The sequence below is a fragment of the Scylla paramamosain genome, chromosome 18 (genome assembly GCF_035594125.1).
Source record: "Scylla paramamosain isolate STU-SP2022 chromosome 18, ASM3559412v1, whole genome shotgun sequence".
In the NCBI taxonomy this organism is placed as follows: Eukaryota; Metazoa; Arthropoda; class Malacostraca; order Decapoda; family Portunidae; genus Scylla; species Scylla paramamosain.
The window spans coordinates 18182150-18203282 of record NC_087168.1 but is presented as its reverse complement, the minus strand read 5'-3'; the positions used below and the strand labels follow the sequence as shown (position 1 = coordinate 18203282).

General features: G+C 39.9%; 1 protein-coding gene across 2 annotated transcripts in view; it reads right to left on the bottom strand.

Moving 5' to 3' along the window:
• Positions 1 to 272: 272 nt before the first annotated feature.
• LOC135109226 (uncharacterized) overlaps positions 273 to 21133 on the bottom strand; it is a 40443-nt gene continuing 19582 nt past the window's right edge. The window contains exons 4-8 of one of the 2 annotated variants that reach the window (XM_064020444.1): positions 7159 to 7230; positions 3831 to 3914; positions 3603 to 3677; positions 1985 to 2044; positions 273 to 990 (exon numbers count right to left, since the gene is read on the bottom strand). In XM_064020444.1, the coding sequence (XP_063876514.1) occupies positions 857 to 990; positions 1985 to 2044; positions 3603 to 3677; positions 3831 to 3914; positions 7159 to 7230 (425 nt within the window). In that variant the 3' untranslated portion in view covers positions 273 to 856. The remainder of the gene's footprint in view (positions 991 to 1984; positions 2045 to 3602; positions 3678 to 3830; positions 3915 to 7158; positions 7231 to 21133) is intronic. The other variant, XM_064020445.1, reaches the window with a different exon arrangement.

Sequence of the window (21133 nt, the reverse complement as noted above, 5' to 3'; positions counted from 1 at the left end):
CTCTAGTGAATCTTTCTTTCCCTGGTTCATGTTTCTCAGACGTCTACCTATTTATACGCCAGGCCGACAATCCCACACTTTGTAGCTCAGACAAAGCACCACACACTCACACACACACATTCAAACTCTGAGCCCCGTCTGCCCCTGGTGAAAAGGGATCGTTTTGTGGACCACCTTACTACATCCCAGCAGGAGCTAAGGCATAGCACAGCTGGCCACACACTTCCACAGCAATGCCTGACAGACACCAAAAATGGCAAAGAAAAAAATCCTTCACATGTATTTTTGTTTTATTTTCAAGCCAGAATAAAATACACGGAATCAATGAGTGCTGCGTACCGGAAGGTCACACAGATCCTGAACGAGAATATAGGAAGAGAACAGCATCGAATCACCGGGAACTCAAATAAATCAGAATATAGAGGAAGAAAGTCAGGAATAGAGACGTCCATTTAAACAGCCTCAGTTAACTTAAAGAAAGAGAGAGAGTCAATGGGCACGAGCTGAGTGGTGTTGAGGCTCGCGTGGGTGTCCTGACTCACACCTTGACGGTCACCTTGCTGTTGGAATGGAGTTAGTTGTATTGTCAGCCTTGCAGATCTGTTCACCTGACGTCGCTGCGGTCGAGGTGAGTATTCCTGGGTATGATGTGTCGACGCGACGTGAGGGAGTGGTGGTGGTGGTGGTGTTGTTGTGTTGTTGTGGTGTTTGTATCGGGGCAAGATAGTAACATTCGTGGGCATTTCTGAGTTTGATCGTACTCGAAACAAAATATATATAATAATAGAAGTCTTCAATATGGCTTGCTGCTTTGTATTTCATGTACATGCTACACTGCACTGCGCGAGGCTCTGGTTTACGCACAGAGGGACTGTAGTTCCGACGCGTAACAGCCGTCCGTGCAACACCTTTGCCTTATGTCACCGAACGTTGTCCTCTTCCGCCGCAGACCGATCATCGCACTGCCTGCCTCGCCCGCGTTCCACTGATCTACAAGAGGAACGCTGCATTACCCAATATCCTTAAACATGCTCCCGTATTTATAAAGAGGCTCTCTTTACACTCCTCACCAAAGAGTAAATAAAACTCTTGTAGGAAGGAATGCGACATCTTACTAGTAATATGAGAAAACAGCGGCAGTGACGATGACATCAACAAAAACAACAACAAAAAAAGCTCTTGTAAAAAGTACTGTGATATTTTACTGATAATATGAAAAAAAAAAACAACAACGGCAAAGACGACGACACCGACGACAACAACAACAACAACAACAACAACGGCACCAGCAGCGATGACGGCATAAAGACACTGAAAACTGACAGCCATGCTAGAGTTTTTGATCGATCAGCATTCGCAGAACACCAAGAGAGCACGGGAGAGAAAGAATGAAAATAGAAAAAAAGTATCGTGTCTATACTCTACTGGTATAATAAAGATGATACAACAACAACAACAACAAGTACTACTACTACTACTACTACTACTACTACTACTACTACTACTACCACCTGCGCTACTACTACTATTACTACCATTCCTACAAAAATAAGCAGACACAACGAAGAACTGAGCCATGGCAAGACAATTCATGCAGTAAAATGATAATGGTGCTGGCAACGACGGTAATGATGATGAAAATGGAAATATACCTTTAAAAATAACTATAATTTAAACAGAAAAATCAATCACAACTCCTCCTCTTCCTCCTCCTATTACGTAATGATGATGGTGATGAAGTACACTGTGAAGAGGGCAACGCTGTGGTAATGTGGGTGATGTGCAATGATAACAACAACAACACCAAAAAAAAGCCAGTCATAACTTCAACTACTACTACTACTACTACTACTAATGATGATGATGCTGATAATGATAAAAGCAAACACTGTGGTAATGATAGACGGTACACAACAACACCCATGCACGAAACACCACCACCACCACCACCACCACAGCCAACACACTCACGGGGCAGACTCACCATTCCACCACTTCTTGTTGCGAGGACTGAGAGCGTTGCCGTAATACTCAGACGGTAGTTCTGTGGGGAAGGAGAGAGAGAGAGAGAGAGAGCAGGGTTAGTAAGTAGAGGGGGAGAGATGGGTATGCTGATAGAGGGATAGATAAATTAGTTGATAAGTAGGTAGATAGACAGTAGATAGGTAGGTAGGTAAAAAAAAACAGACAGATAGAGAGATAAACATATTGACAAAAAGAGAAAGAGAAACAAAGAGCCTGAAAGAAAAAAAGGAGCGAAAAGAAACTTAAGACATTAAACAAAACAAACCATATCTAGTACATGATATACACACACACACACACACACACACACACACACACGACCCCCCTTGCCAGACTGCGCAGCTCCCGTGGATGCTTTTAATGAGGGACTGCTGTGGGTTGCCTTTGAAAACACATGCAGGGGCACGACTAAAGAGGCCATCAGAGGGTGCTGCCCCGCCGCCCGTGAGGTAGTGCAGGCAGGGAGGTTAAGAGAGTTATGAGCTTTTAAGTTTACATTCCTTAGGCGGAGATTAAGAGGGGATCTAATGGAAGTCTTTAGGTGGTATGGGGTTTACAAGAGGATACGAAGAAAGTAAGAACTACAGAAGAAGGAAAATGGGAGGAATTGTGTTCACTGTACTGGATTTTATGGGAAGTTATTATTATTATTTTTTTTTTAGCTCTCTCTTTTACATAACAAGGGTAAAATCAAAAGTGCAGGCAGGAAGGTTACGCTAGGAGTTGAGGTGACACAAGGTGCAAAGAAAGTAAGAGTTATGTAAGGAAAATGGGAAGAAAAAATGTTAAATTGTACTGAATTATGGGTAGAAGTTAACATTTGTCTTTCTCCTCGCCGTAACAAGAACAAAAGCAAAAGTGCAGGCAAGGAATTATGGGATTACACAAAAGGACAAAGTAAGAGATATACTCGTAAATAGGGGAAAATGGAGGAAAAATATTAACTGTATTGGATGATAAAAGGGGAGTTGTGTGTTCTTATTTTTCTATATTGAGTACCAAGTAAAGAAGGATAAGATGGTAGTTCTATATTGAGTACCAAGGAAAGAAGGATAAGATGGTAGTTCTATATTGAGTACCAAGTAAAGAAGGATAAGATGGTAGTTAGGTGGACACGAGAGAAGGAGGATTAGGAAGGAGGAGGAGGAGGAGGAGGAGGAGGAGGAGGAGGAAAAGTAAAAACAATAAAAAGAACAACAACAAGAACAACAATAACAACAACAACAATAACAACAACAACAACAACAACAACAATAACAACAATAATAATAATAATAATAATAATAATAATAATAATAATAATGACATTAACAACACCAGCAACAAAAGCAGCAGCAAGAACAACAACAACAACAACAACAACAACAACAACAACAACAACAACAACAACAACAACAACAACAACAACTACAACAACAACTACTACTACTACTACTGCAATAATAACAGAAGTATCACAGTAGTAGCAGCAATAATAACCACCACCACCACCACCACCACCACCACCACCATTCTACTAACACAGAAGCAGCACTATTATACAATTCTAAAAGGTAATCCCAGCAAGACTCGCTCACCAGACTCAGCAGAGGATTCCTTGTAGTTATTCCAGCTTTGGCCTTCCCAGTACGAGACGGGACGCAGGTACGGGGCTGTGTGTGTGTGTGTGTGTGTGTGTTGTGGGGGTGGGAAGAGAGAGAGAGAGAGAGAGAGAGATTATTATTATTTTTTTTTTCTGGTTTTTCTACTTGTTATTATTATTACTATTACTATTACTATTATTATACTCGTAGGTTTTTACTCACCGTCCACCGCGTCAAGTTCTGACGGGGAATACTTCTGCGTGTCTAAAAGGTTTTCTCGATAGGAAGGAAACTCATACGAAGACCCTGAAGGTAGAGAGATACATAGATGAATAGATAGACAGGCATACATACATAAATACATGCATAAATATACATAGATAAGTAGATAAATAGATGATAGACTGACTGATTGACAGACAGCCAGACAGATACAAAAGATAGATAAACAGATCGAAAGCTAGATCAGTAGAAATAGGTAGACAAACAGATATACAGGTAGATAAGTTAACAGACATACACAAAGAGAGGGATAAAAAGTGATAGACGGATAGAGAACTAGACTGATAAACAATAAAACAGACAGACAGACAGACAGACAGAGACAGATACAGAGACACTACCCAGACAATATCAAACTAGGACATAGAACACCCAGCAAGTTGGAACTCTGGACTACTTCCCTCATTAGTAAGAACAACATCACAATTAACACACATCCAGCACTGAGAGAGGCCGAGAGGTGACAGAAGTGACGGTGTTCCTTGGCCATACGTCAATTCCAACAATGAATAGGTAAATGTCTCCCTTTTACTCTCTCTCCTCTGGCGTGTGTCATTCCTTCAAGGTACACTATTGAACTGAACGGAGAGAGGAACGATTTACAGTAAGGAGACCAGTTTGGGTATTAATGGGCCTCAATACTGAATCTTCCCTTATTTTCTTATGTTACAATGAGGAGACCAGTTTGGGCATTAATGGGTTTCAATGTGAGTCTTCCTTATCTTCTTATGTTAAAGTAAAAAGACCTGTTTGGGTATTAATAGGTCTTCCCTTATTTTCTTACGTTCTTATGCAATAGAAAGAGACAAGCCAGTTCACGAGTAGCTAAAGGAGAGAAAACTTCTGTAAATTTAAGCTTTGGTCTACTTGTGTTAAATTTAAGTTCGGTTTTGGATACACAGTAGGGAGATGGCTGTCAGATATTGTAGTATTTGATTGGATTGGGTTTGATTTGAAACATTAATTAAAATAAGGAAAATAAGTAAATATATAAGTAAATAATAATGAAGTATGGGAAAGTTGAGTTAATCTGCGTGTAATTGCCTTTCTCGTTGATTTCTTTAATGTTTTAATTGAGATTACATTTTTTTTTGGCAGGTTAATGATGAAGCGCATTCTAGGGAGGTTCAATAATAAAGGCAACAACAAAAATACTAATAACAACGATAACACTAATAACAATAATAAAAAGTACAGGAGAAAAATCTGCAACATCAAAGAGATTTCCCCATAAAACCAAGGAAACACAAATTACCACACGACAAAAGAGGAAAATATTGAGAGAAAGAGGAAAAAAAAAAAGAAAGAAAGAAAAAAGGAAAAAATGATCAAAACCAACCCCCGCAACACACACACACACACACACACACACACACACACACACACACACACACACACACACACACGCACACACACACACACACACACACACACACACACACACACACACACACACACACACACAGCTCCCACGCACGCACACACACTCCTACACACACACACGTAAGTTTCAATACAATTTTCTCTCCTCCTACACACCTACCTACCCACCTACACACACACACACACACACACACACACACACACACACAAATGCTTCTATGTAAATTCCACTAACGCGAAATGCACACACGAAGATACCTCCATGAAAATTCCCAGCAAAATTATTCCCCCTTGTAATAAATTTTCCCTAACCTAACTAACTCAACCTAACGTAATCCTGGTAATTATGGTGCGTCTTGAGGGTGGAATGCTCGTGTAGGGAAACTTTACTTGAAAGAGCGGGGGATGTATTGATGGTATATGGACACACGCACACACACATACAATCTCTCTCTCTCTCTCTCTCTCTCTCTCTCTCTCTCTCTCTCTCTCTCTCTCTCTCTCTCTCTCTCTCTCTCTCTCTCTCTCTGTGTGTGTGTGTGTGTGTGTGTGTGTGTGTGTGTGTGTGTGTGTGTGCATTTGTATATGCGTAGTAATGTATATGTATTTTTAAGAGAGAGAGAGAGAGAGAGAGAGAGAGAGAGAGAGAGAGAGAGAGAGAGAGAGAGAGAGAGAGAGAGAGAGAGAGAGAGAGAGAGAGAGAGAATTTCCATTAAGAGTGTGGAGTCGTCTCATTTTATTTCTTCGTTTCCTATCACTCGCTTTTCTCTCGTGGATCAGTTTACAGGAACGCGCGCACACGCACACACACACGCACACGCACACGCACAAAAAAAAAAAAAACAAAAAAAAAAAAGAAAGAAAGAAAACAAAACTGAAAGGAAAAATACGAGGTTCCTTCTATGAATATAAAACGAGACTCTCTTTCTATCCTTGCTTTTCCTCTGGCAGGTTTCTTATGGGAACAGACCACAACTTGAGAAATAATAAGGGAACAATAACTAGTAGTCATAAGTGGAGACAATACGAATGAAAAAAATAAATAAATAAAATAAAATAAAAGTGGCGAAAATTCAAGTATCAGGTCATTATATCAAACAATTTCTTTTCTTATTATCTTCTCGCCTACAAAACCCACAAATTCCTAGAAAACCACACATACCTCCTTAAATTATCCTTTTAGCACGGCGGAAATGCGTAAGACATCCTGATTTCTACCTTCAGTCCCACAGATCCATAGTCCTCAATAAATCTCCGTTACCAAGATAAAAGTCGTTAAGCACATAATGATTTCCACTTTCTCTCCTACAAACCGGTGCATTTCTCTATAAATCTTCCACTAGCGGAGGTGAAAATACTCAAGACATACTGAATTCCATGTTCCTTAAAAAAAAAGCACAAAAAAAACCTCTATCAGTCTCCATTAGCAAGGTAAAAATATTTAAAGCAAGCACTGACTTCCACCTTCTCTCCTACAACCAATAAATTTCTCTATAAATCTTCCACTAGCAGAGGTGAAAGTAGGCAAGACACATGCTGAACACTACTAGACTACTAAACACTACTAGATACCACTGAAAGCAATGTATGGGATCTTCATAAGCATCTACAAGAAAGAAGGGGCATAAAAAAGAATAGATTTTGCAATTTCTAGCCAGTTCAGGGTTTGAAGGTGGCTGTAGAACAAGAAAAGATGCCTCAGACTGATGATTGGTAATTAAGGAAAGGGGTGCCAAATAGAAGTGAAAGGGTTAACACATATAATTTTCACCTTTCACTCATACAAATTCCAAAAAAATCTTCTGTACATCTCCGCTATACATGCTAGATTCGCTCAGGTGTGCATGACATCGCCAGGAAATCAGGTGGGCGTTTATTGACTTACCGATCTCTGCAGGGCTCACGACAGGACCCCGCACGTCCCGAGGAGGAATCCTTATGGTGAGGATGCCGGGAGCTGTGAGGGGGGAGAAAGAGGAGAGGTGAGTGAAGAGGTGAGGGGGGAAAGAGGCAGGTGAGAGATGAGGGAGAAATGGGAAGAGGGAAGGAGAGAAAGGGGAGGGGAGGGGAGGAGACGAGAGAGAGAGAGAGAGAGAGAGAGAGAGAGAGAGAGAGAGAGAGAGAGAGAGAGAGAGAGAGAGAGAGAGAGAGAGAGAGAGAGAGAGAGAGAGAGAGAGAGAGAGAGAGAGAGAGAGAGAGAGAGAGAGAGAGAGAGAGAGAGAATTTTGCAGGTAGACAAACAAAATATAGAGACACAGAGGCAAACAGACAGGAACACAGATAAGTAAAGACAGATAGACAGACAAAATAGACAGAAAGATACACAGAAAAACAAAGACAGAAATAGAGAGACAGAGAGACAACATTATCCTACATCACAAAAACACCAATGACACTAAAATAATAATAATAATGATAATAATAATAATAATAATAATAATAATAATAATAACAATAATAGTAATAAAACCACTTTACATAATACGGAATAAGTGCATCTGAAGTAAAAGTAATAAAGAAGGCAGTCATAATAAGGTGCCACAGGTATGAAGGTAATGAGAGCGTGCTTTGGCCGGTCACCTGTGATGGTCCTTCCCGGTGACAGGACAACAATTACATCCTTTCTTCCACTCACTGCACCGCGCGGGTCTTCTTTCTATGTCGCTCTCGAATGCTGACCTCGTTTTTCTTCCAGTAATTAAAGGTAACAAGTCGAATGCAAGTCTTTTGGATACCGACTCCTCTTTTTCTCTTCTCCCATTTGTTTTCGTCTTTTGTTTTGATGATACTCCGTTTTCTTTCAGTGTGTACATGTAGTAAATTAAATACGAGTGCTTTTGACACCCACTCGTCATTTCCTTTTCCCACCCACACTCGTTTTCTTCATGTATTTTAATGATATACTAAATTAAATACGAGCTATTTGGACACCCACTCTCCTTTCTATCTCATAACGTCTTCACTTTCTTCCAGTGTTTAATAATGTAACAAAACAATGGGTTATACCGATTCTTCTCTTTCCCCACCCACGTTTTCTTCCTCTCTTTTAATGGTACGAAGCAGTGTTTTCTTCTGCTTCAATGCAACAAGTGAAATGAGTGCTTTGGGTGCCTATTCTTCTTTTTCTCTCCCTATCCCCGTGTTCTACATCCGTTTCAATGATATAAATTAAATATCAGCGCTATAGACACCCATTCTTCTCTCCTCGCTCCGTTTTCTTTCCCTGTTAAATGTAAAAAGTCGAATGAAAGTGCTTTGGAAACCCATTCTTCATTTTCTCTTCCCATCCTTGCTTTTTTTTTCTTTTTACTCCATTTTAATGATACAAAGCAAATAAGAGCGCTTTAGATGCAAGAAGTTTTTAGTCCATCTCTCGATCTAAAAGTCTTCGGTCCATCTATCAGTTTAATAGTCTTCGGTCCATCTATCGATCTAAAACAATCTCATGTCTGTCAAAAAATGTCAAGTTCATATATCGATCTTCAGTCCACTTGCCTAAAATTCTTCAGTCCCTCTGTCGGTCAAGAACAACCTCAGGTCCTAGTCAAAAGGTGCCCGGTTCATCTCTCGCTGTAAGTAAGTCTCCATGTCCGTCAAAAAACAGTCCTATCCATCTACCGGTCAATGTTCTCCTTTCCTCAGGCGCTAATCCTCAACAGGCGGCTTTGTCCATCGCCTCAGTATGGATAAACCTCTCCACTTTCTCTAATCCCTTGAATGAAGAAAACATAAGACGTATACACAGGGATCGCTTCCTCGCTTACCACCTTGAGCCTTAAGTATCTCAGAAACTCTCACAAGGACACGTGTAAAATGCACCTGAACCATAATGTTTCTTTCCTGTGGCTGGTTACTGGTTTCAGTCCTCTCTGACTGCTATAGCTTCTCATGAGGGTTTATAAAATTGTCAGGCGCAAGTCTGAGTGTAATCTCAAAGGACATCACTGTGAGAATGTTTTAAATCTTTCTGTGCATGCAGTTTCATTTCTGCTCAGTAAAGTCGTCCAGGGCTGCTCCGGTGAGGTAATAATCTCAAGCCTGACTGTCAAAGTTAAAAGGAGGAGGTATATTGGAAACTCTTTCCCTTGGTGATTCACTACAACAGTTTTAATGTGAATTTCAAGTGTGGTAAGCTTTTGTTTTTTATGTTAGTGAGACTCAGGCCAAAGGCTACAAAAGATAGAAAAAAAAGGTCCACTAAGGTGCCAGTCCCTAGTGAATAGAGCCAAAAGGGTTATTCAAATTACAAATGTCTTGAAATCTCTCTCTTGAGCCAGTGGTTACGATTTATCAGTGCAGAACCAAGTCCCAAAACCTGTGTCAGTAAATTTTTAAAAGTATAGACGTATGAAACTAGACGAACTCAAAGGCCGAAAGGAATTCTGTCTTACAACGTATTCAGTGTGGCCTCGTTTGATGCTTCTAGTACCTCTGACAAATTTTTACAAGGAGGATAGTATCTACGTATGTATATGACACTCGTAGTTTTCCAGTGAAGGTTTCAGTGGATATTTTCTTAAAAGATCTCACTTCAGCACCGTTAGTATAAAATCTTTATTGCAGTTATCATGGCCAAGAGAGAACACGTCACCGATAATACAGACAGGCGTGACTTTAGTGTGTTTACTTGTGGTGACCCTACTTTGCTCTGAATTACTGATGAGGAATAGTACAGCTTTGTTTACACCGAGGACTGATTAAGTTATCCAAGAATATCCACACTACTCCGGAATAACCGTGAAGCTTCAACCTTGAGTAGTGAAACATTTCCCTCACACGAGTGTCTTAATTGTTACAATAGTAACTTCATAGCATTTTGTTTAGAAAAAAAAAAATCTGGTAATAATTTGAGGAAGATTGGATTTTATGAAGATATTTTTAAAAGACATGTAAAGGATGAATAAAACAATAGCGTCAAGGAATTAAGGTGAAGGAGGAAGAACAACAGTGAAAAATTAAAGATTTCCTTCACGTTCCAAGCTTGCTAAGTAAAGCCAAAATTAACTGATATGTAAGGGATAAACAAAACAGTAAGGCTACCCAAAGAATTAAGGCATAAAAGTAAGCGGGGGAACAGCAGTGGAAAGTGAAAGGTTTGCCTCGCGTCCCAGGCTTGTGGAGTGAACAGCAGTGGGTGTAGCAGAGCCGCTGCCCGTCAAGCATGCTGCAGATCACCGCCTCCTCCACTCCCGGATTATATATTTTTTACTACGTCAGCGTGGCGTGAAGATACAGGCTAAAGAGTGGAAAGGGCGCCATACTTCATCTATTTTACTTATTCATTTATCTAACTCAGTATAACGTCAAGATGCAGACTTTTTTTTTTATTATAGAGTGGAAGGTTCGCCATATCTATTTCATCTTATCTATCCATCTATATACTTTTTTAAACTCCTCATGACGGAAAACACAACGACTTCTCGACTATGAGGTGGAAAGATCGCCATAGTTTACTTAATCTTTATTTAATTCAACGTGACGGGAAGATTCGGAGTTTTAGAGTAGGAAGTGGAAAGGTCGCCATATTTACTTTATTTATCTATCTTTTTTATTCAACTCAACGTGGCGTGAAAATACAAGAACCTCCTGACTATGAAGTGGAAAGGTAGCTACGTTTTTTTTTTTTTTTCCGCTTTTCGTCCATGTTTGTTCGTTCGTCTGTCTGTCTGTCTATCTGCTAGTGTCGAGGTCTCTGTGTAGCTTGTTACTGCCTTTGATTAATCTGTTAGTTATTCCTTTTCGTTTGTTTGTCTGTCTGATTGTTTACCGGCGTCTATGTCTTTGTTTTCCCGTCTGTCCATCTGTCTGTCTATGTTTGCCTGCATGCTTGTTCGTCTGCCCATCTCTTTGTCTATTTGTCTGTTTAGCTGTCTGTCTGTCTATCTGTCTGCCTCCTCTTTCTCTCTCTCTCTCTCTCTCTCTCTCTCTGACTTCCTTTACATCCCATTTCTCCTCCTCCTTTTCCTACTTACATTTCTTCCACCACTTTTCCCTTCCTTCCATAATCCCTCATTCCCACCAGCTACATTTTTCATTCATATTCTTCCCTCCCTCCCAGCCTTCATTACCCTCAGTCTCCTCTTTTTTTTGTCCCTCTCCTTCCCGCTCGTTCCTGGCTGAGTGGGTGCGACGTTCAGGTAAGCCGTCCTGTCATACCTGATATACCTTATTTTGGACTCCCACGTCACCTTCTATGTTTTGATCTAATTCCTCGTGTCCAGCATCAAGGAGAGGAAGCAAAGCGTGTTTAGATACAAAGTCGTTTTCTGTTAGTTTCTCTCACTCTTTCTCTTCGTTTCTCCATTTTTTCTTCTTTTTTTTTTTTTTTCCTGTTCTCTCACGTGTAGGTTACTGGTAAGGGTTCTGTTCGTTTGACTGGCTTTTGTAGAAGTTATTGGAGTTATTCCAGTGGTGAGGGTTCAAGATTCTAATGGCAGGAAATGTAGCGAGGCATGTTTAGATAAAGTAATTTTTCTGTTTGTCTTTCCCTGCTTCTTTCCTTATTTTATTTATGTTTTTTTTATCGCATTGCACGTGTCCAACATCAAACGAAGCGAGGCGTGTTTAGATCCAGTCATTTTTTTTGCTTTATCCTTCTCTGTTTCTTTGTTTCTTTCATAATATTGAACTCCGACGTCATCTTCTTTGTTTTGATTGAGTTCCACGTGTCCTACATCAAGGAAACAAAGCGAGGCGTGTTTAGATCCAAGGCTATTTTCTATTTGTCTCTCTCCGTTTCTCTGTTTCTTTCCTGTTCTCTCATGCGTGGGTCACTGATAAGGGTTTGTAGATCAACAGGTACCCGCCTCGCTATAGATCAAAGTATCTCACGGTATATTTCCTTGTCCCGAAGTCTCCCTGTTTCTTGATCTCTGCTATTTGTCTTTCTTTGTTTTTGTCCATCTGTAAGGTCTGGTTTTCTTTTCTCCGTTTTCTATATCGTGGTATTCTTTTTTGGTGTTCATAATAATGGCTTCACTACGTCATGAAATGGTGTCCTAATAAGGGCAATATTCTCAAACGCTTTGTTCTCTCAGACTGTGTTCAGAGGCAACAGTGATGTACAGTCGGGTCCACAAGAGGTGTTTCTCCCACTGAATCTTTGTTAGACTAAACTGGAATCCTGGAAACATCTCTGAAAATTGACGACTCCAATAACCATTGACGACTCCAATAACTTTCTCTAAAACTTGTTAAAATGAGCCGAATCCTATCATTAGAAACCTGAAAACACTCCTGAAAACATCAATAACCTCGACGAGAGACTGTTAAAAGTAATGAAATAGGAAGCCAGTGTTTGAGAATAAGCTTCCAGACAAACAATCAACAGTATATGAAATTTTTAGTTCTTACGATATACGAGTGTAGCTAGCTTAACCTCAATGCTATAAAAAGTACAGAGAAGTAGAACAAGATGAACAGCGCTTGGAATAGAGCCATTACGGGAGAGAAAATATGGGTCGCGCGAGTGAAAAGAAGAAAGTCACACACATTTAGATAAATTAGGGATGAAAATGGTGATGACAGGGACAATGAGGAAAATATATGAAGGTGATAATGAAGATAATGTGGGAAGACTTCTGAGACGAAAATAAGAGTGCTTTGCTAAGTAATGTGTCTGTGTGTGTGTGTGTGTATGTGTGTGTGTGTGTAAACAGCTGATTGACAAACTGGCCTTAATTCACGGTAATTTCATGCTCTTGGCACACACACACACACACACACACACACACACACACACACTTGCACTAAAAGCCACCAGCTCTTTCCCTTATCACATTTTCACATTTCAATCAGTTCACTTTTGCTTTATATCTAATTCTTTAGCTAACTACTTTTCATCTATGTTTACCTGGCTACTGATGAACCAATCAATTTTCCCGTCTTATTTGTATTGCTGTTTGTGTATCTATGCATCTATTCATCTGTCTGTTTATTTGTCAGTGTATTTACGTATTTATAAGTGGATGGATGAATCAGTTAACTTGTCTATCTATCGATGTATGAGCAGATGAATGAATGAATGAATGAATGAATGAATGAATAAACGAACAAATGAACGAGTCAATGAATGAAAGAACGAATGAGTCAATGAACTAATGAATGAACAAATCAAACAGACCACTCTCAATATTTATCCATTTATTTATTTACGTCGTTTATCTATCTTTTTTTCTTTTTTTGTCGTATTAACTTAATCCATTATTGTTTTTTGTCTGTCTTTCCGTCTGTCTATATATCTGTCGAGTTTTCAAGGTTCTAGTTATGGTTCTAGTGACAAATTAACAAGATATCTACATTATTAAAAGAAACACACTCAAGAACCCACCTAATCATCTCTGTGGCCTTTGAAAATAGTCAGGGTGAGAGAGCAAAGCGTTTCAGAATACGAGTTTCAATACAGACATAAATTTGAAATAACAACTGACAGCGGCTCTTAAAGTGTCCAGGAGGCGTGGCGGGGACAACAGCGGCCCCAGGAGAAAAGGTGGGAAAAGTTTGCTACCAAGTGAAGAGGCGCACAACAACGGGAGGCAACATTCCGTACAATGCTCCCTCGTTATCGCCAATTGGACGCTAAGTGAGTCAAACGTGCGATGAATGTACGTCAAGGAAGGAAAAGTTGTAATCTGCCTAACTTCCAAGTGGCAACGCTTTTGAGTTTCTTGACAGCGCCGGGTTGTGATAGCAGGAAAGAAGTTACTGAGACTTTACAAATCAACAATGCCAGTCCCTCTACCCAGCTATAAGTGACTGGATGAACTAGCTAAGTTGTTATGTACTGGTATATGAATAGAGGAGTATCAAGGAAGGAAAGGCTGTAATCTACCTAACGTTCCAGTGCCTGTGCTTGAGAGTTCTTTGACATCAGGTTGTGATAGAGGGAGAGAAGTCATTGATCACTGGCACTCCATAAATCAACAAATGTGCGATGAATGTCAAGGAAGAAAAAGCTGCAATCTGTGTAACTACCCGATGGTTGTGATTGTGGGTTCTTTGTCATCAGGTTGTAATAGAAGGAAAGAAGTTACTGGGACTTCATAAATCAACAAGATGAATGTGTGTCAGGGAAGGAAAGGCTGTAATGTTCCTAACTTCCCGAACCCTGTGCTTGTTGAGGTTTTTGACAGCGCCAGGTTGTAATAAAATAAATTAAGTTACTGGGATTCAGTATATCAACACGGGGGGAATATTTCGATATGTGCGAGTGTGTTTTAGTGTTATGTGGGGACAATGCAGTGTGCGTCACGCTTCTTGCTTGTCAGTTACTGGAAGCGTTAAAGTGAGAAAGATACAATGAAATAAAAGCCATAAACTGATGGTGCAGAATGCTTGTTAACCTATCAATTAATGTTTGCAGTGTGATGTGAATATTTAGAAGTTTTGTCCGAATAGCAGCATCTCTCTGTGTTAGTGAGGTACGAAAGGAAACCATTAGAAATCCCTACAAATTTCAGCCTGTTATAAGCAGGGGAGGTAAGACCAACACCGAGGCAAAATATTTCACCACTGCACTATGTCTGTGTTTGTGGACTACGGTGAATTTCCCCGTAGAGTTTCCTTCAATCTACTTGTTTATATGCTGTCAATGGTTTCAGACACCTGGGTTTCAGTGATGGATAGAATCTGAGGCTTAGAGATGAAATAGGTTGATGTTCCAGATTCATTATTAGATCTGAGGTTATTAATGTTGCACAAATTAATACACGAAGCATCAGAACATGTCAAATCATGATCTAGAGGACAGATGGCATGGGGACATCTATAGCTCCCTCATTACCTGACAGGCACTCCGAGGCTGTGTGATTCTTGGCCATCATCAGGGAAATATACTACAATGTGATGACAGTGGTGTTTATGGTTCTTGTAATGCAGTCCGAATAGGAGAATATGTTGAGCGCAGACAGCAGCTGTGTGTTATTGTGGTTCAAGAGGAAACAGACAGAGAACAAGGTGAGAGTCAAAAGCAAATTTTCAGTGTCCCCTCACCCCCATATGTACACACCTGCCTGGGAGTATTAAACCGCAGCAGCAGGTGTGTATTACCTGTTGTGGTAAAAAAAAAAAAAAAAAAAAAAAAAATGAAAAAAAGCCATTGTTTGTCTTTGTATGTTTGTCTCCCTGACTAACTGTATATATGTTTCTATCTATCTATCTATCTATCTATCCATCTATATCTGCCGGACGTAAAAGTTTATACACCAATAACAAAAAACCCAATTACGAGTTGGATTTGAGGCACAGACCAGCATTGCTTCACCATTTCATCAGGTTATTTGAGACACAGACCAGCACTGCGTCACCATTTCACCGCAGTATCAGAGTATTACGGCAGTGGCACGAGAACAACCCGCAATCACGACCTGGGTTTAGGAATACTGGAATGCATTTCTTCACGACAACTTAATGTATGTTTGAGGTAATGAACAAATTAATATTCTGAGCTGGCAGTGCTTACCAACCCTCGCCTGGCTCTCAGCGCCATCAAGTCACCCTGGATCGCCATAACAGACACTCAATCCACCGTCTCTCTCTCTCTCTTTTTTTTCTTTTTTATTCTTCTGCCTTCTGCAGCGCTCACTGGGGGTGCGATTACCGCGTGGGACGTAAAACAGCTCAACAGACTCTCTCAGACTGGATAACGACGCCCTCTGATGGAGAATTAATGAAATATTACGAGGATTTCTAGTCTTGGTGGTGGTGGGGATTAAAAGTGTGAAGTGATTTTTCTCTCCGCCTCTTTAATGTGATTTAAGGAAAGAAAATTTCTGATGGGACTCCTTGATGCAATATTCTGCCAGGAAATAAAAAGACCTTCATTAATTCTGCTAAAATGCTAAAATGTCTGTCTGTCTGCCTGCTGGTATGTGTGATAATCAACGTGTTTGTCCTTGTCTGTTTGTCTGCTTCTCTGTGTGTGTATACGTGTGTGTTTCTGTCTTTATCAGTTTATTTATGTTCTTCTTATGACTTTTAAATGAACAGTAACCTAAACTGTTCTCATTATGTCTTGTTTAGTCTTTGCATTTTTGTGGATAATAAAATCTAACCTAATCTACCTCTCTCTATATATATATTTACTTATATACCTATCTACCTTTCCCTTCTTAAACACCCACACACATCCAAACTCACACCCAGACCTCACCACGCCAACGCTCTATCTATCTACCTACCTATCTATCTACCAATATATCTGTTTATCTAATTATCTATCGATCTAGCCATCTCACTGTCAATTTCTACTTAAACACACACATCCATCCAAACTCCCACCTACAGATCAGCACCACCAGCACCACCACCCCCACAGGACACTCACGAAATAGACCAAAATAAGAATAATAGCACAGATTCCAGGTCCGCGGGGCTTGGGATTGAAGCAGCAGGTGGGGGAGACGAGGCAATAAGACCCCCTGGCGTTCCTTCCTCCCTCACTGCTCCTCCCTGACTATCATGATGAGCCTCCGCTGTTTAGTGACTCAAAGAAAACGAGGAAACGAACATTTTGCAGAATTTTGTAAGGAAGGACTGAAAATATTGTAGGAAATAGATAGATAGATAGATAGATAGATAGATAGATAGATAGATAGATAGAGAGAGAGAGAGAGAGAGAGAGAGAGAGAGAGAGAGAGAGAGAGAGAGAGAGAGAGAGAGAGAGAGAGAGAGAGAGAGAGAGAGAGAGAGAGAGTTTTTCAAGCATCGCTCTCTTTATAATTAGTGAACAATGGAAGGAAAACGAGTAATATGTAATGATTTGATGGAGCTGTGAAATTTAATATTGATGAGGAAAAATAATTCCGTCATGTCTAATTATGATGTCTTTATTTTTTCTTATTTTTTCTTATTGTCTACACTTCATTGTTTTAGCGCTTTCCTTGTATTTCTCATTACAACAGAGAGAGAGAGAGAGAGAGAGAGAGAGAGAGAGAGAGAGAGAGAGAGAGAGAGAGAGAGAGAGAGAGAGAGAGAGAGAGAATGTATGCTTCCTGAATAGTCAATGTCAGTGTTGCTCAATCTGTGCCTTTCTTCCTGCTTACATAACGAGCGTCTCTCCCGCGCCGCCACACAATGCTGCACAGGGTTGGCCAATACTGGCGAGGAGGAGAGACGTGGCGCGGTGCGGTGGGCGCCTCTGATCCATATTCCTTGATAACACAAGCCAGCCAGGTAGGCTCCATTCACTCACTCATCTCGTTTTCTTTATACCCAATAGGAGTGATCGTGGAATGCATAAAAGCTACTTACCTTCATTTCTTTTTTAAATCGAATGTAAACTGGGCTGGAAAAATAATGAAGTCGCGTTTTGGTTGTTGTTAAAATTCGTGTCTTTTGTTAATTTTCCACAGTGCGATTTCTTCTTCATTAAATAACAACCAGTCTTTTAACCTGATTGTAAACTGGGCTGGAAATATTAAAGCCGTACCTTGTTTTTTTTTTTTTTTTTAAGTTCGTCTCTGTCGGCTTTCCACCATGAAGTTTACTATAAGGCTTTACGTATAAAATCACGCGTCAATGTTTCACTAACGCAACTTAACACTAACTAACTAAGTGTTCCATTCTAGCACTCAGAACTGTTCCGTGGAGTCAATCGGGATGGGTGGCAGATCATTTCACGTTGGCCACTTAAGTTAGGGAAACTAATGTCTTACAATCTGTCACTGTGAACCTTTTCCCGAGAACTGATGGTGAGATATGTAATAATTTGGACTAGGTATTCTGTCACCAGCTTTTTCTTTTATTGTCCTCGTTCGTTAACCTTTCCTCGATGGTTAGCTATATAGTATCTCAACTCAGTACAACGAGACAGCCTGGCCCACAGAATGTCACGTGGTAGCTGTCTGAGAAAGCTAATTTGTTGTTCATTACTGTATTCTATTTCACAGGGTTATCTTACTTCTGTTCCGTCTTTGTCAACGTCTTCCCGATAAGTGATCGTAAGGTGTGGAATATTTCAACTACCAATTCTATTTCACCTTTTAAAAATGGTCAGCCTGGAAGAGGTGGTATAGAGTTTCTCCTATCTATAAGTCCCCTTTAGATTCACGGTACGTTTTCTTCTTCGCCGTCTGCGTCAACTTCTCACCAAGACAACGCAAGGTATTTGGTGTCACGTCTTATTATTCCAGTAAAGGAGTAAGGAAAGGAGTTTATAGTTCCACATCGTCTATTTAAAGTTTGGAAGTTTTGTTTTCCTTTCCTACGTCAACCTTTCATTGAGAATCAACGATAAGTTATGTTGTGTTTTTTCCATGTATTACGGGAACCGACCAGAGGAAAAAAAGAAAAAAAATTACAATACAAAATAAAATAAAAAAAAAATACTAAAAAGCTCGTTCGTGATACCGTTAAGAATAAAGAATAAATACATGAACAGCAGATACGAGAGGAAGGCAAATTTCTCCCCAGAGGCGTCTTGATACTCTTTTAAGCAGCTTTCAAGTCGAAGGCAGGGAGAAACACAGAATCAGGAGGAGAAATGCACCTAAATATTCAATTTCACCACTTTGAAGTAATGCATAAAGACAGTAATGTGGTAGTTTTGCATCAGCCATTTCGTCAGGCATTTTTTCATCTATATTTACTTTTTTAACCAAAACAACTCAAGGTATTTCGTGTTGATAAGTACTCTATTTCAACACTCAAAACTAATGCATGATAGGAGTAAAAGGAAGAGTTATATATCACAACAGCCACTTAACTCAAGGTGTGTTGCTAAGTATTGCATCTGACCACTTAAAACTAATGCACAAAGGCAGTAAATAAAGGGGGATAGCTATATGATAATTTCACATCAGTTACCTAGCCATTTTTTCATCTACATCAACTTTTAACCAAGTAAACTCAAGCTATATCGTCTTGCTAACCATTCCAACATACACAGCATAAAGGGAGTAAGTAAAGGGGAGAGACTATATAATAATTTCACATCAGAGAAGCTTTACGATTTTAGCAACACTCAGACATTTTTTTTTTTCATTTACATTAACTTTTAACCAAGGTAACTCAAGCTGCATCGTGTTACTAAGTATTCCAACACTCACAGCTAATGCATCAAGGGAATAAAGGGGAGTAACTATATAATTTCACATCAGAGAGGAGTGACTTTTTTTTTCCCCCCTCTTTTCCCCGGAGCGAAATATTATGCACCACATATCTCATTTCCCAGCTGTCTGCGTGGTCGGGAGTGTTTAGCTGCCATAAAGTTCTGAGTTCACCCACGAGATATGAAGAGTTTATTTACGTTACGACGCGCTGAACGAATGGCTGCAGGTAAATCTACACGCTTTTGGGAGGTAACGATACGGCAACAATATATCTCTTATGGATGAAATACTGATATGGCGATGTCTCTTAAATCTGATGGATAGCTTCAAACTTCCACTGGTAAATAAGAGATGCGTGCGTGGGTGTGTGAGTAAGTACAAGCAGGAAAATGTAGCAAGGTAGATTTTAACGAGGTATCAACAACTAGATAAGTAACAGTAGGTAAATGTAAGGTAAAAATAACTATGTAAATAGGGCTAGGAAAATTCAGTTAGAAAAATATAACTGTTAAATCAAAGTAAATACTTGATAAACGTGGCTTGGTATATAAAAATTCAAAATAAAAGGAAAAAAAAAAACTAGGTAAGCTGAATTAGAGAGATACGAGATTCATACTGTTACAAGGAAAAAAAAAAAATAGATAAACATAAGTAACATAAGTAACTAAATAGAACGAGATACATACAAGTAAACAAATACAAATACAAATAAAAATATAAATAAGTGTCAAGAGGGCTGGCCAGGGAAACCGAAAAAAAAAAAGGGTTGAAAAGGCCCACTAATTTTTCCACTCCCAGAAACCTACGTAGTTACAGAAAGTTTCTAAGAAGTTTGCCAATTTAGTCCCAAAGACATCTTGATACTCCTTTCCTGAACCAGCTCAAGTCGAAGGAAGGAACAACAACAGGAACAGGCAGAGAGTTTACAAGTCGACCAATGAAAGAGAGCGAAGAGTGAAGGTACTGGTTAACTCTTGTACTTGTGAGAGGTGGACAGAATAAGGGTGAGAGTATATGAAAAATGTTGAAAAATGGAAGACATGTAGTTAGCAAGTTCAGAGAAGCAGAAGTAAGTGAATTGAGGTAAATATAACAAGGAGGAGGAGGAGGAGGAGGAGGAGGAGGAGGAGGAGGAGGAGGAGGAGGAGGAAGGGAAGAGAAAAGGCAAGAAATTGAGTTGTACATGATAATAATTGTCAAGATGGAGGACGAACGGTGAAAGAAGAAGAGTAGAAAAAACAAGCCATGAAAGTAAAGGTTGAACAGACGAACACACAGACTCACACAAGAAAGTACACCAAGTTTGTGGAAAGACTGAGAAGCCGAGTGTAAGTTCTGATGAGGGGAACTGGAGTAGTGTGTCGGGGCTTGTTCCCTCCACTCTCAGCCCACACCTTCTCTTCTCTGGTTGCCCTACTTAGCTACTGTGTCCCCTTCCTCTCCTATTTTTCCTCCTTTCTCACTTTTACCTTCCCTCCGCTACAGCACTATATAGTCCTCTTGTTACCCATACCCTCAATTCTCTGGTTACACTACTAGTTACCCTCTCCTCCTCCTCCTCCTTATTTATTTTCTTCCTTTTTCACTTTAATCCGCCTGTTTTTTGACCATGCCTCTTCTCTTGTACCTTCTCTTTATCTAGTACTTTCTTTCCTTCACCTATGTTCCTTCTTCCTCAGTTTTATCCTCCTTTTGCTATAGCGCCTGTTCTTGGCCACTTCCTCTCTTCTATGGTGGCATCCGTTTATTTACCGACTCTTCTTCGTTTATTTTCCCATTTTCTTCTTTTTTTTTTCCCTCCTGTTACGGCGT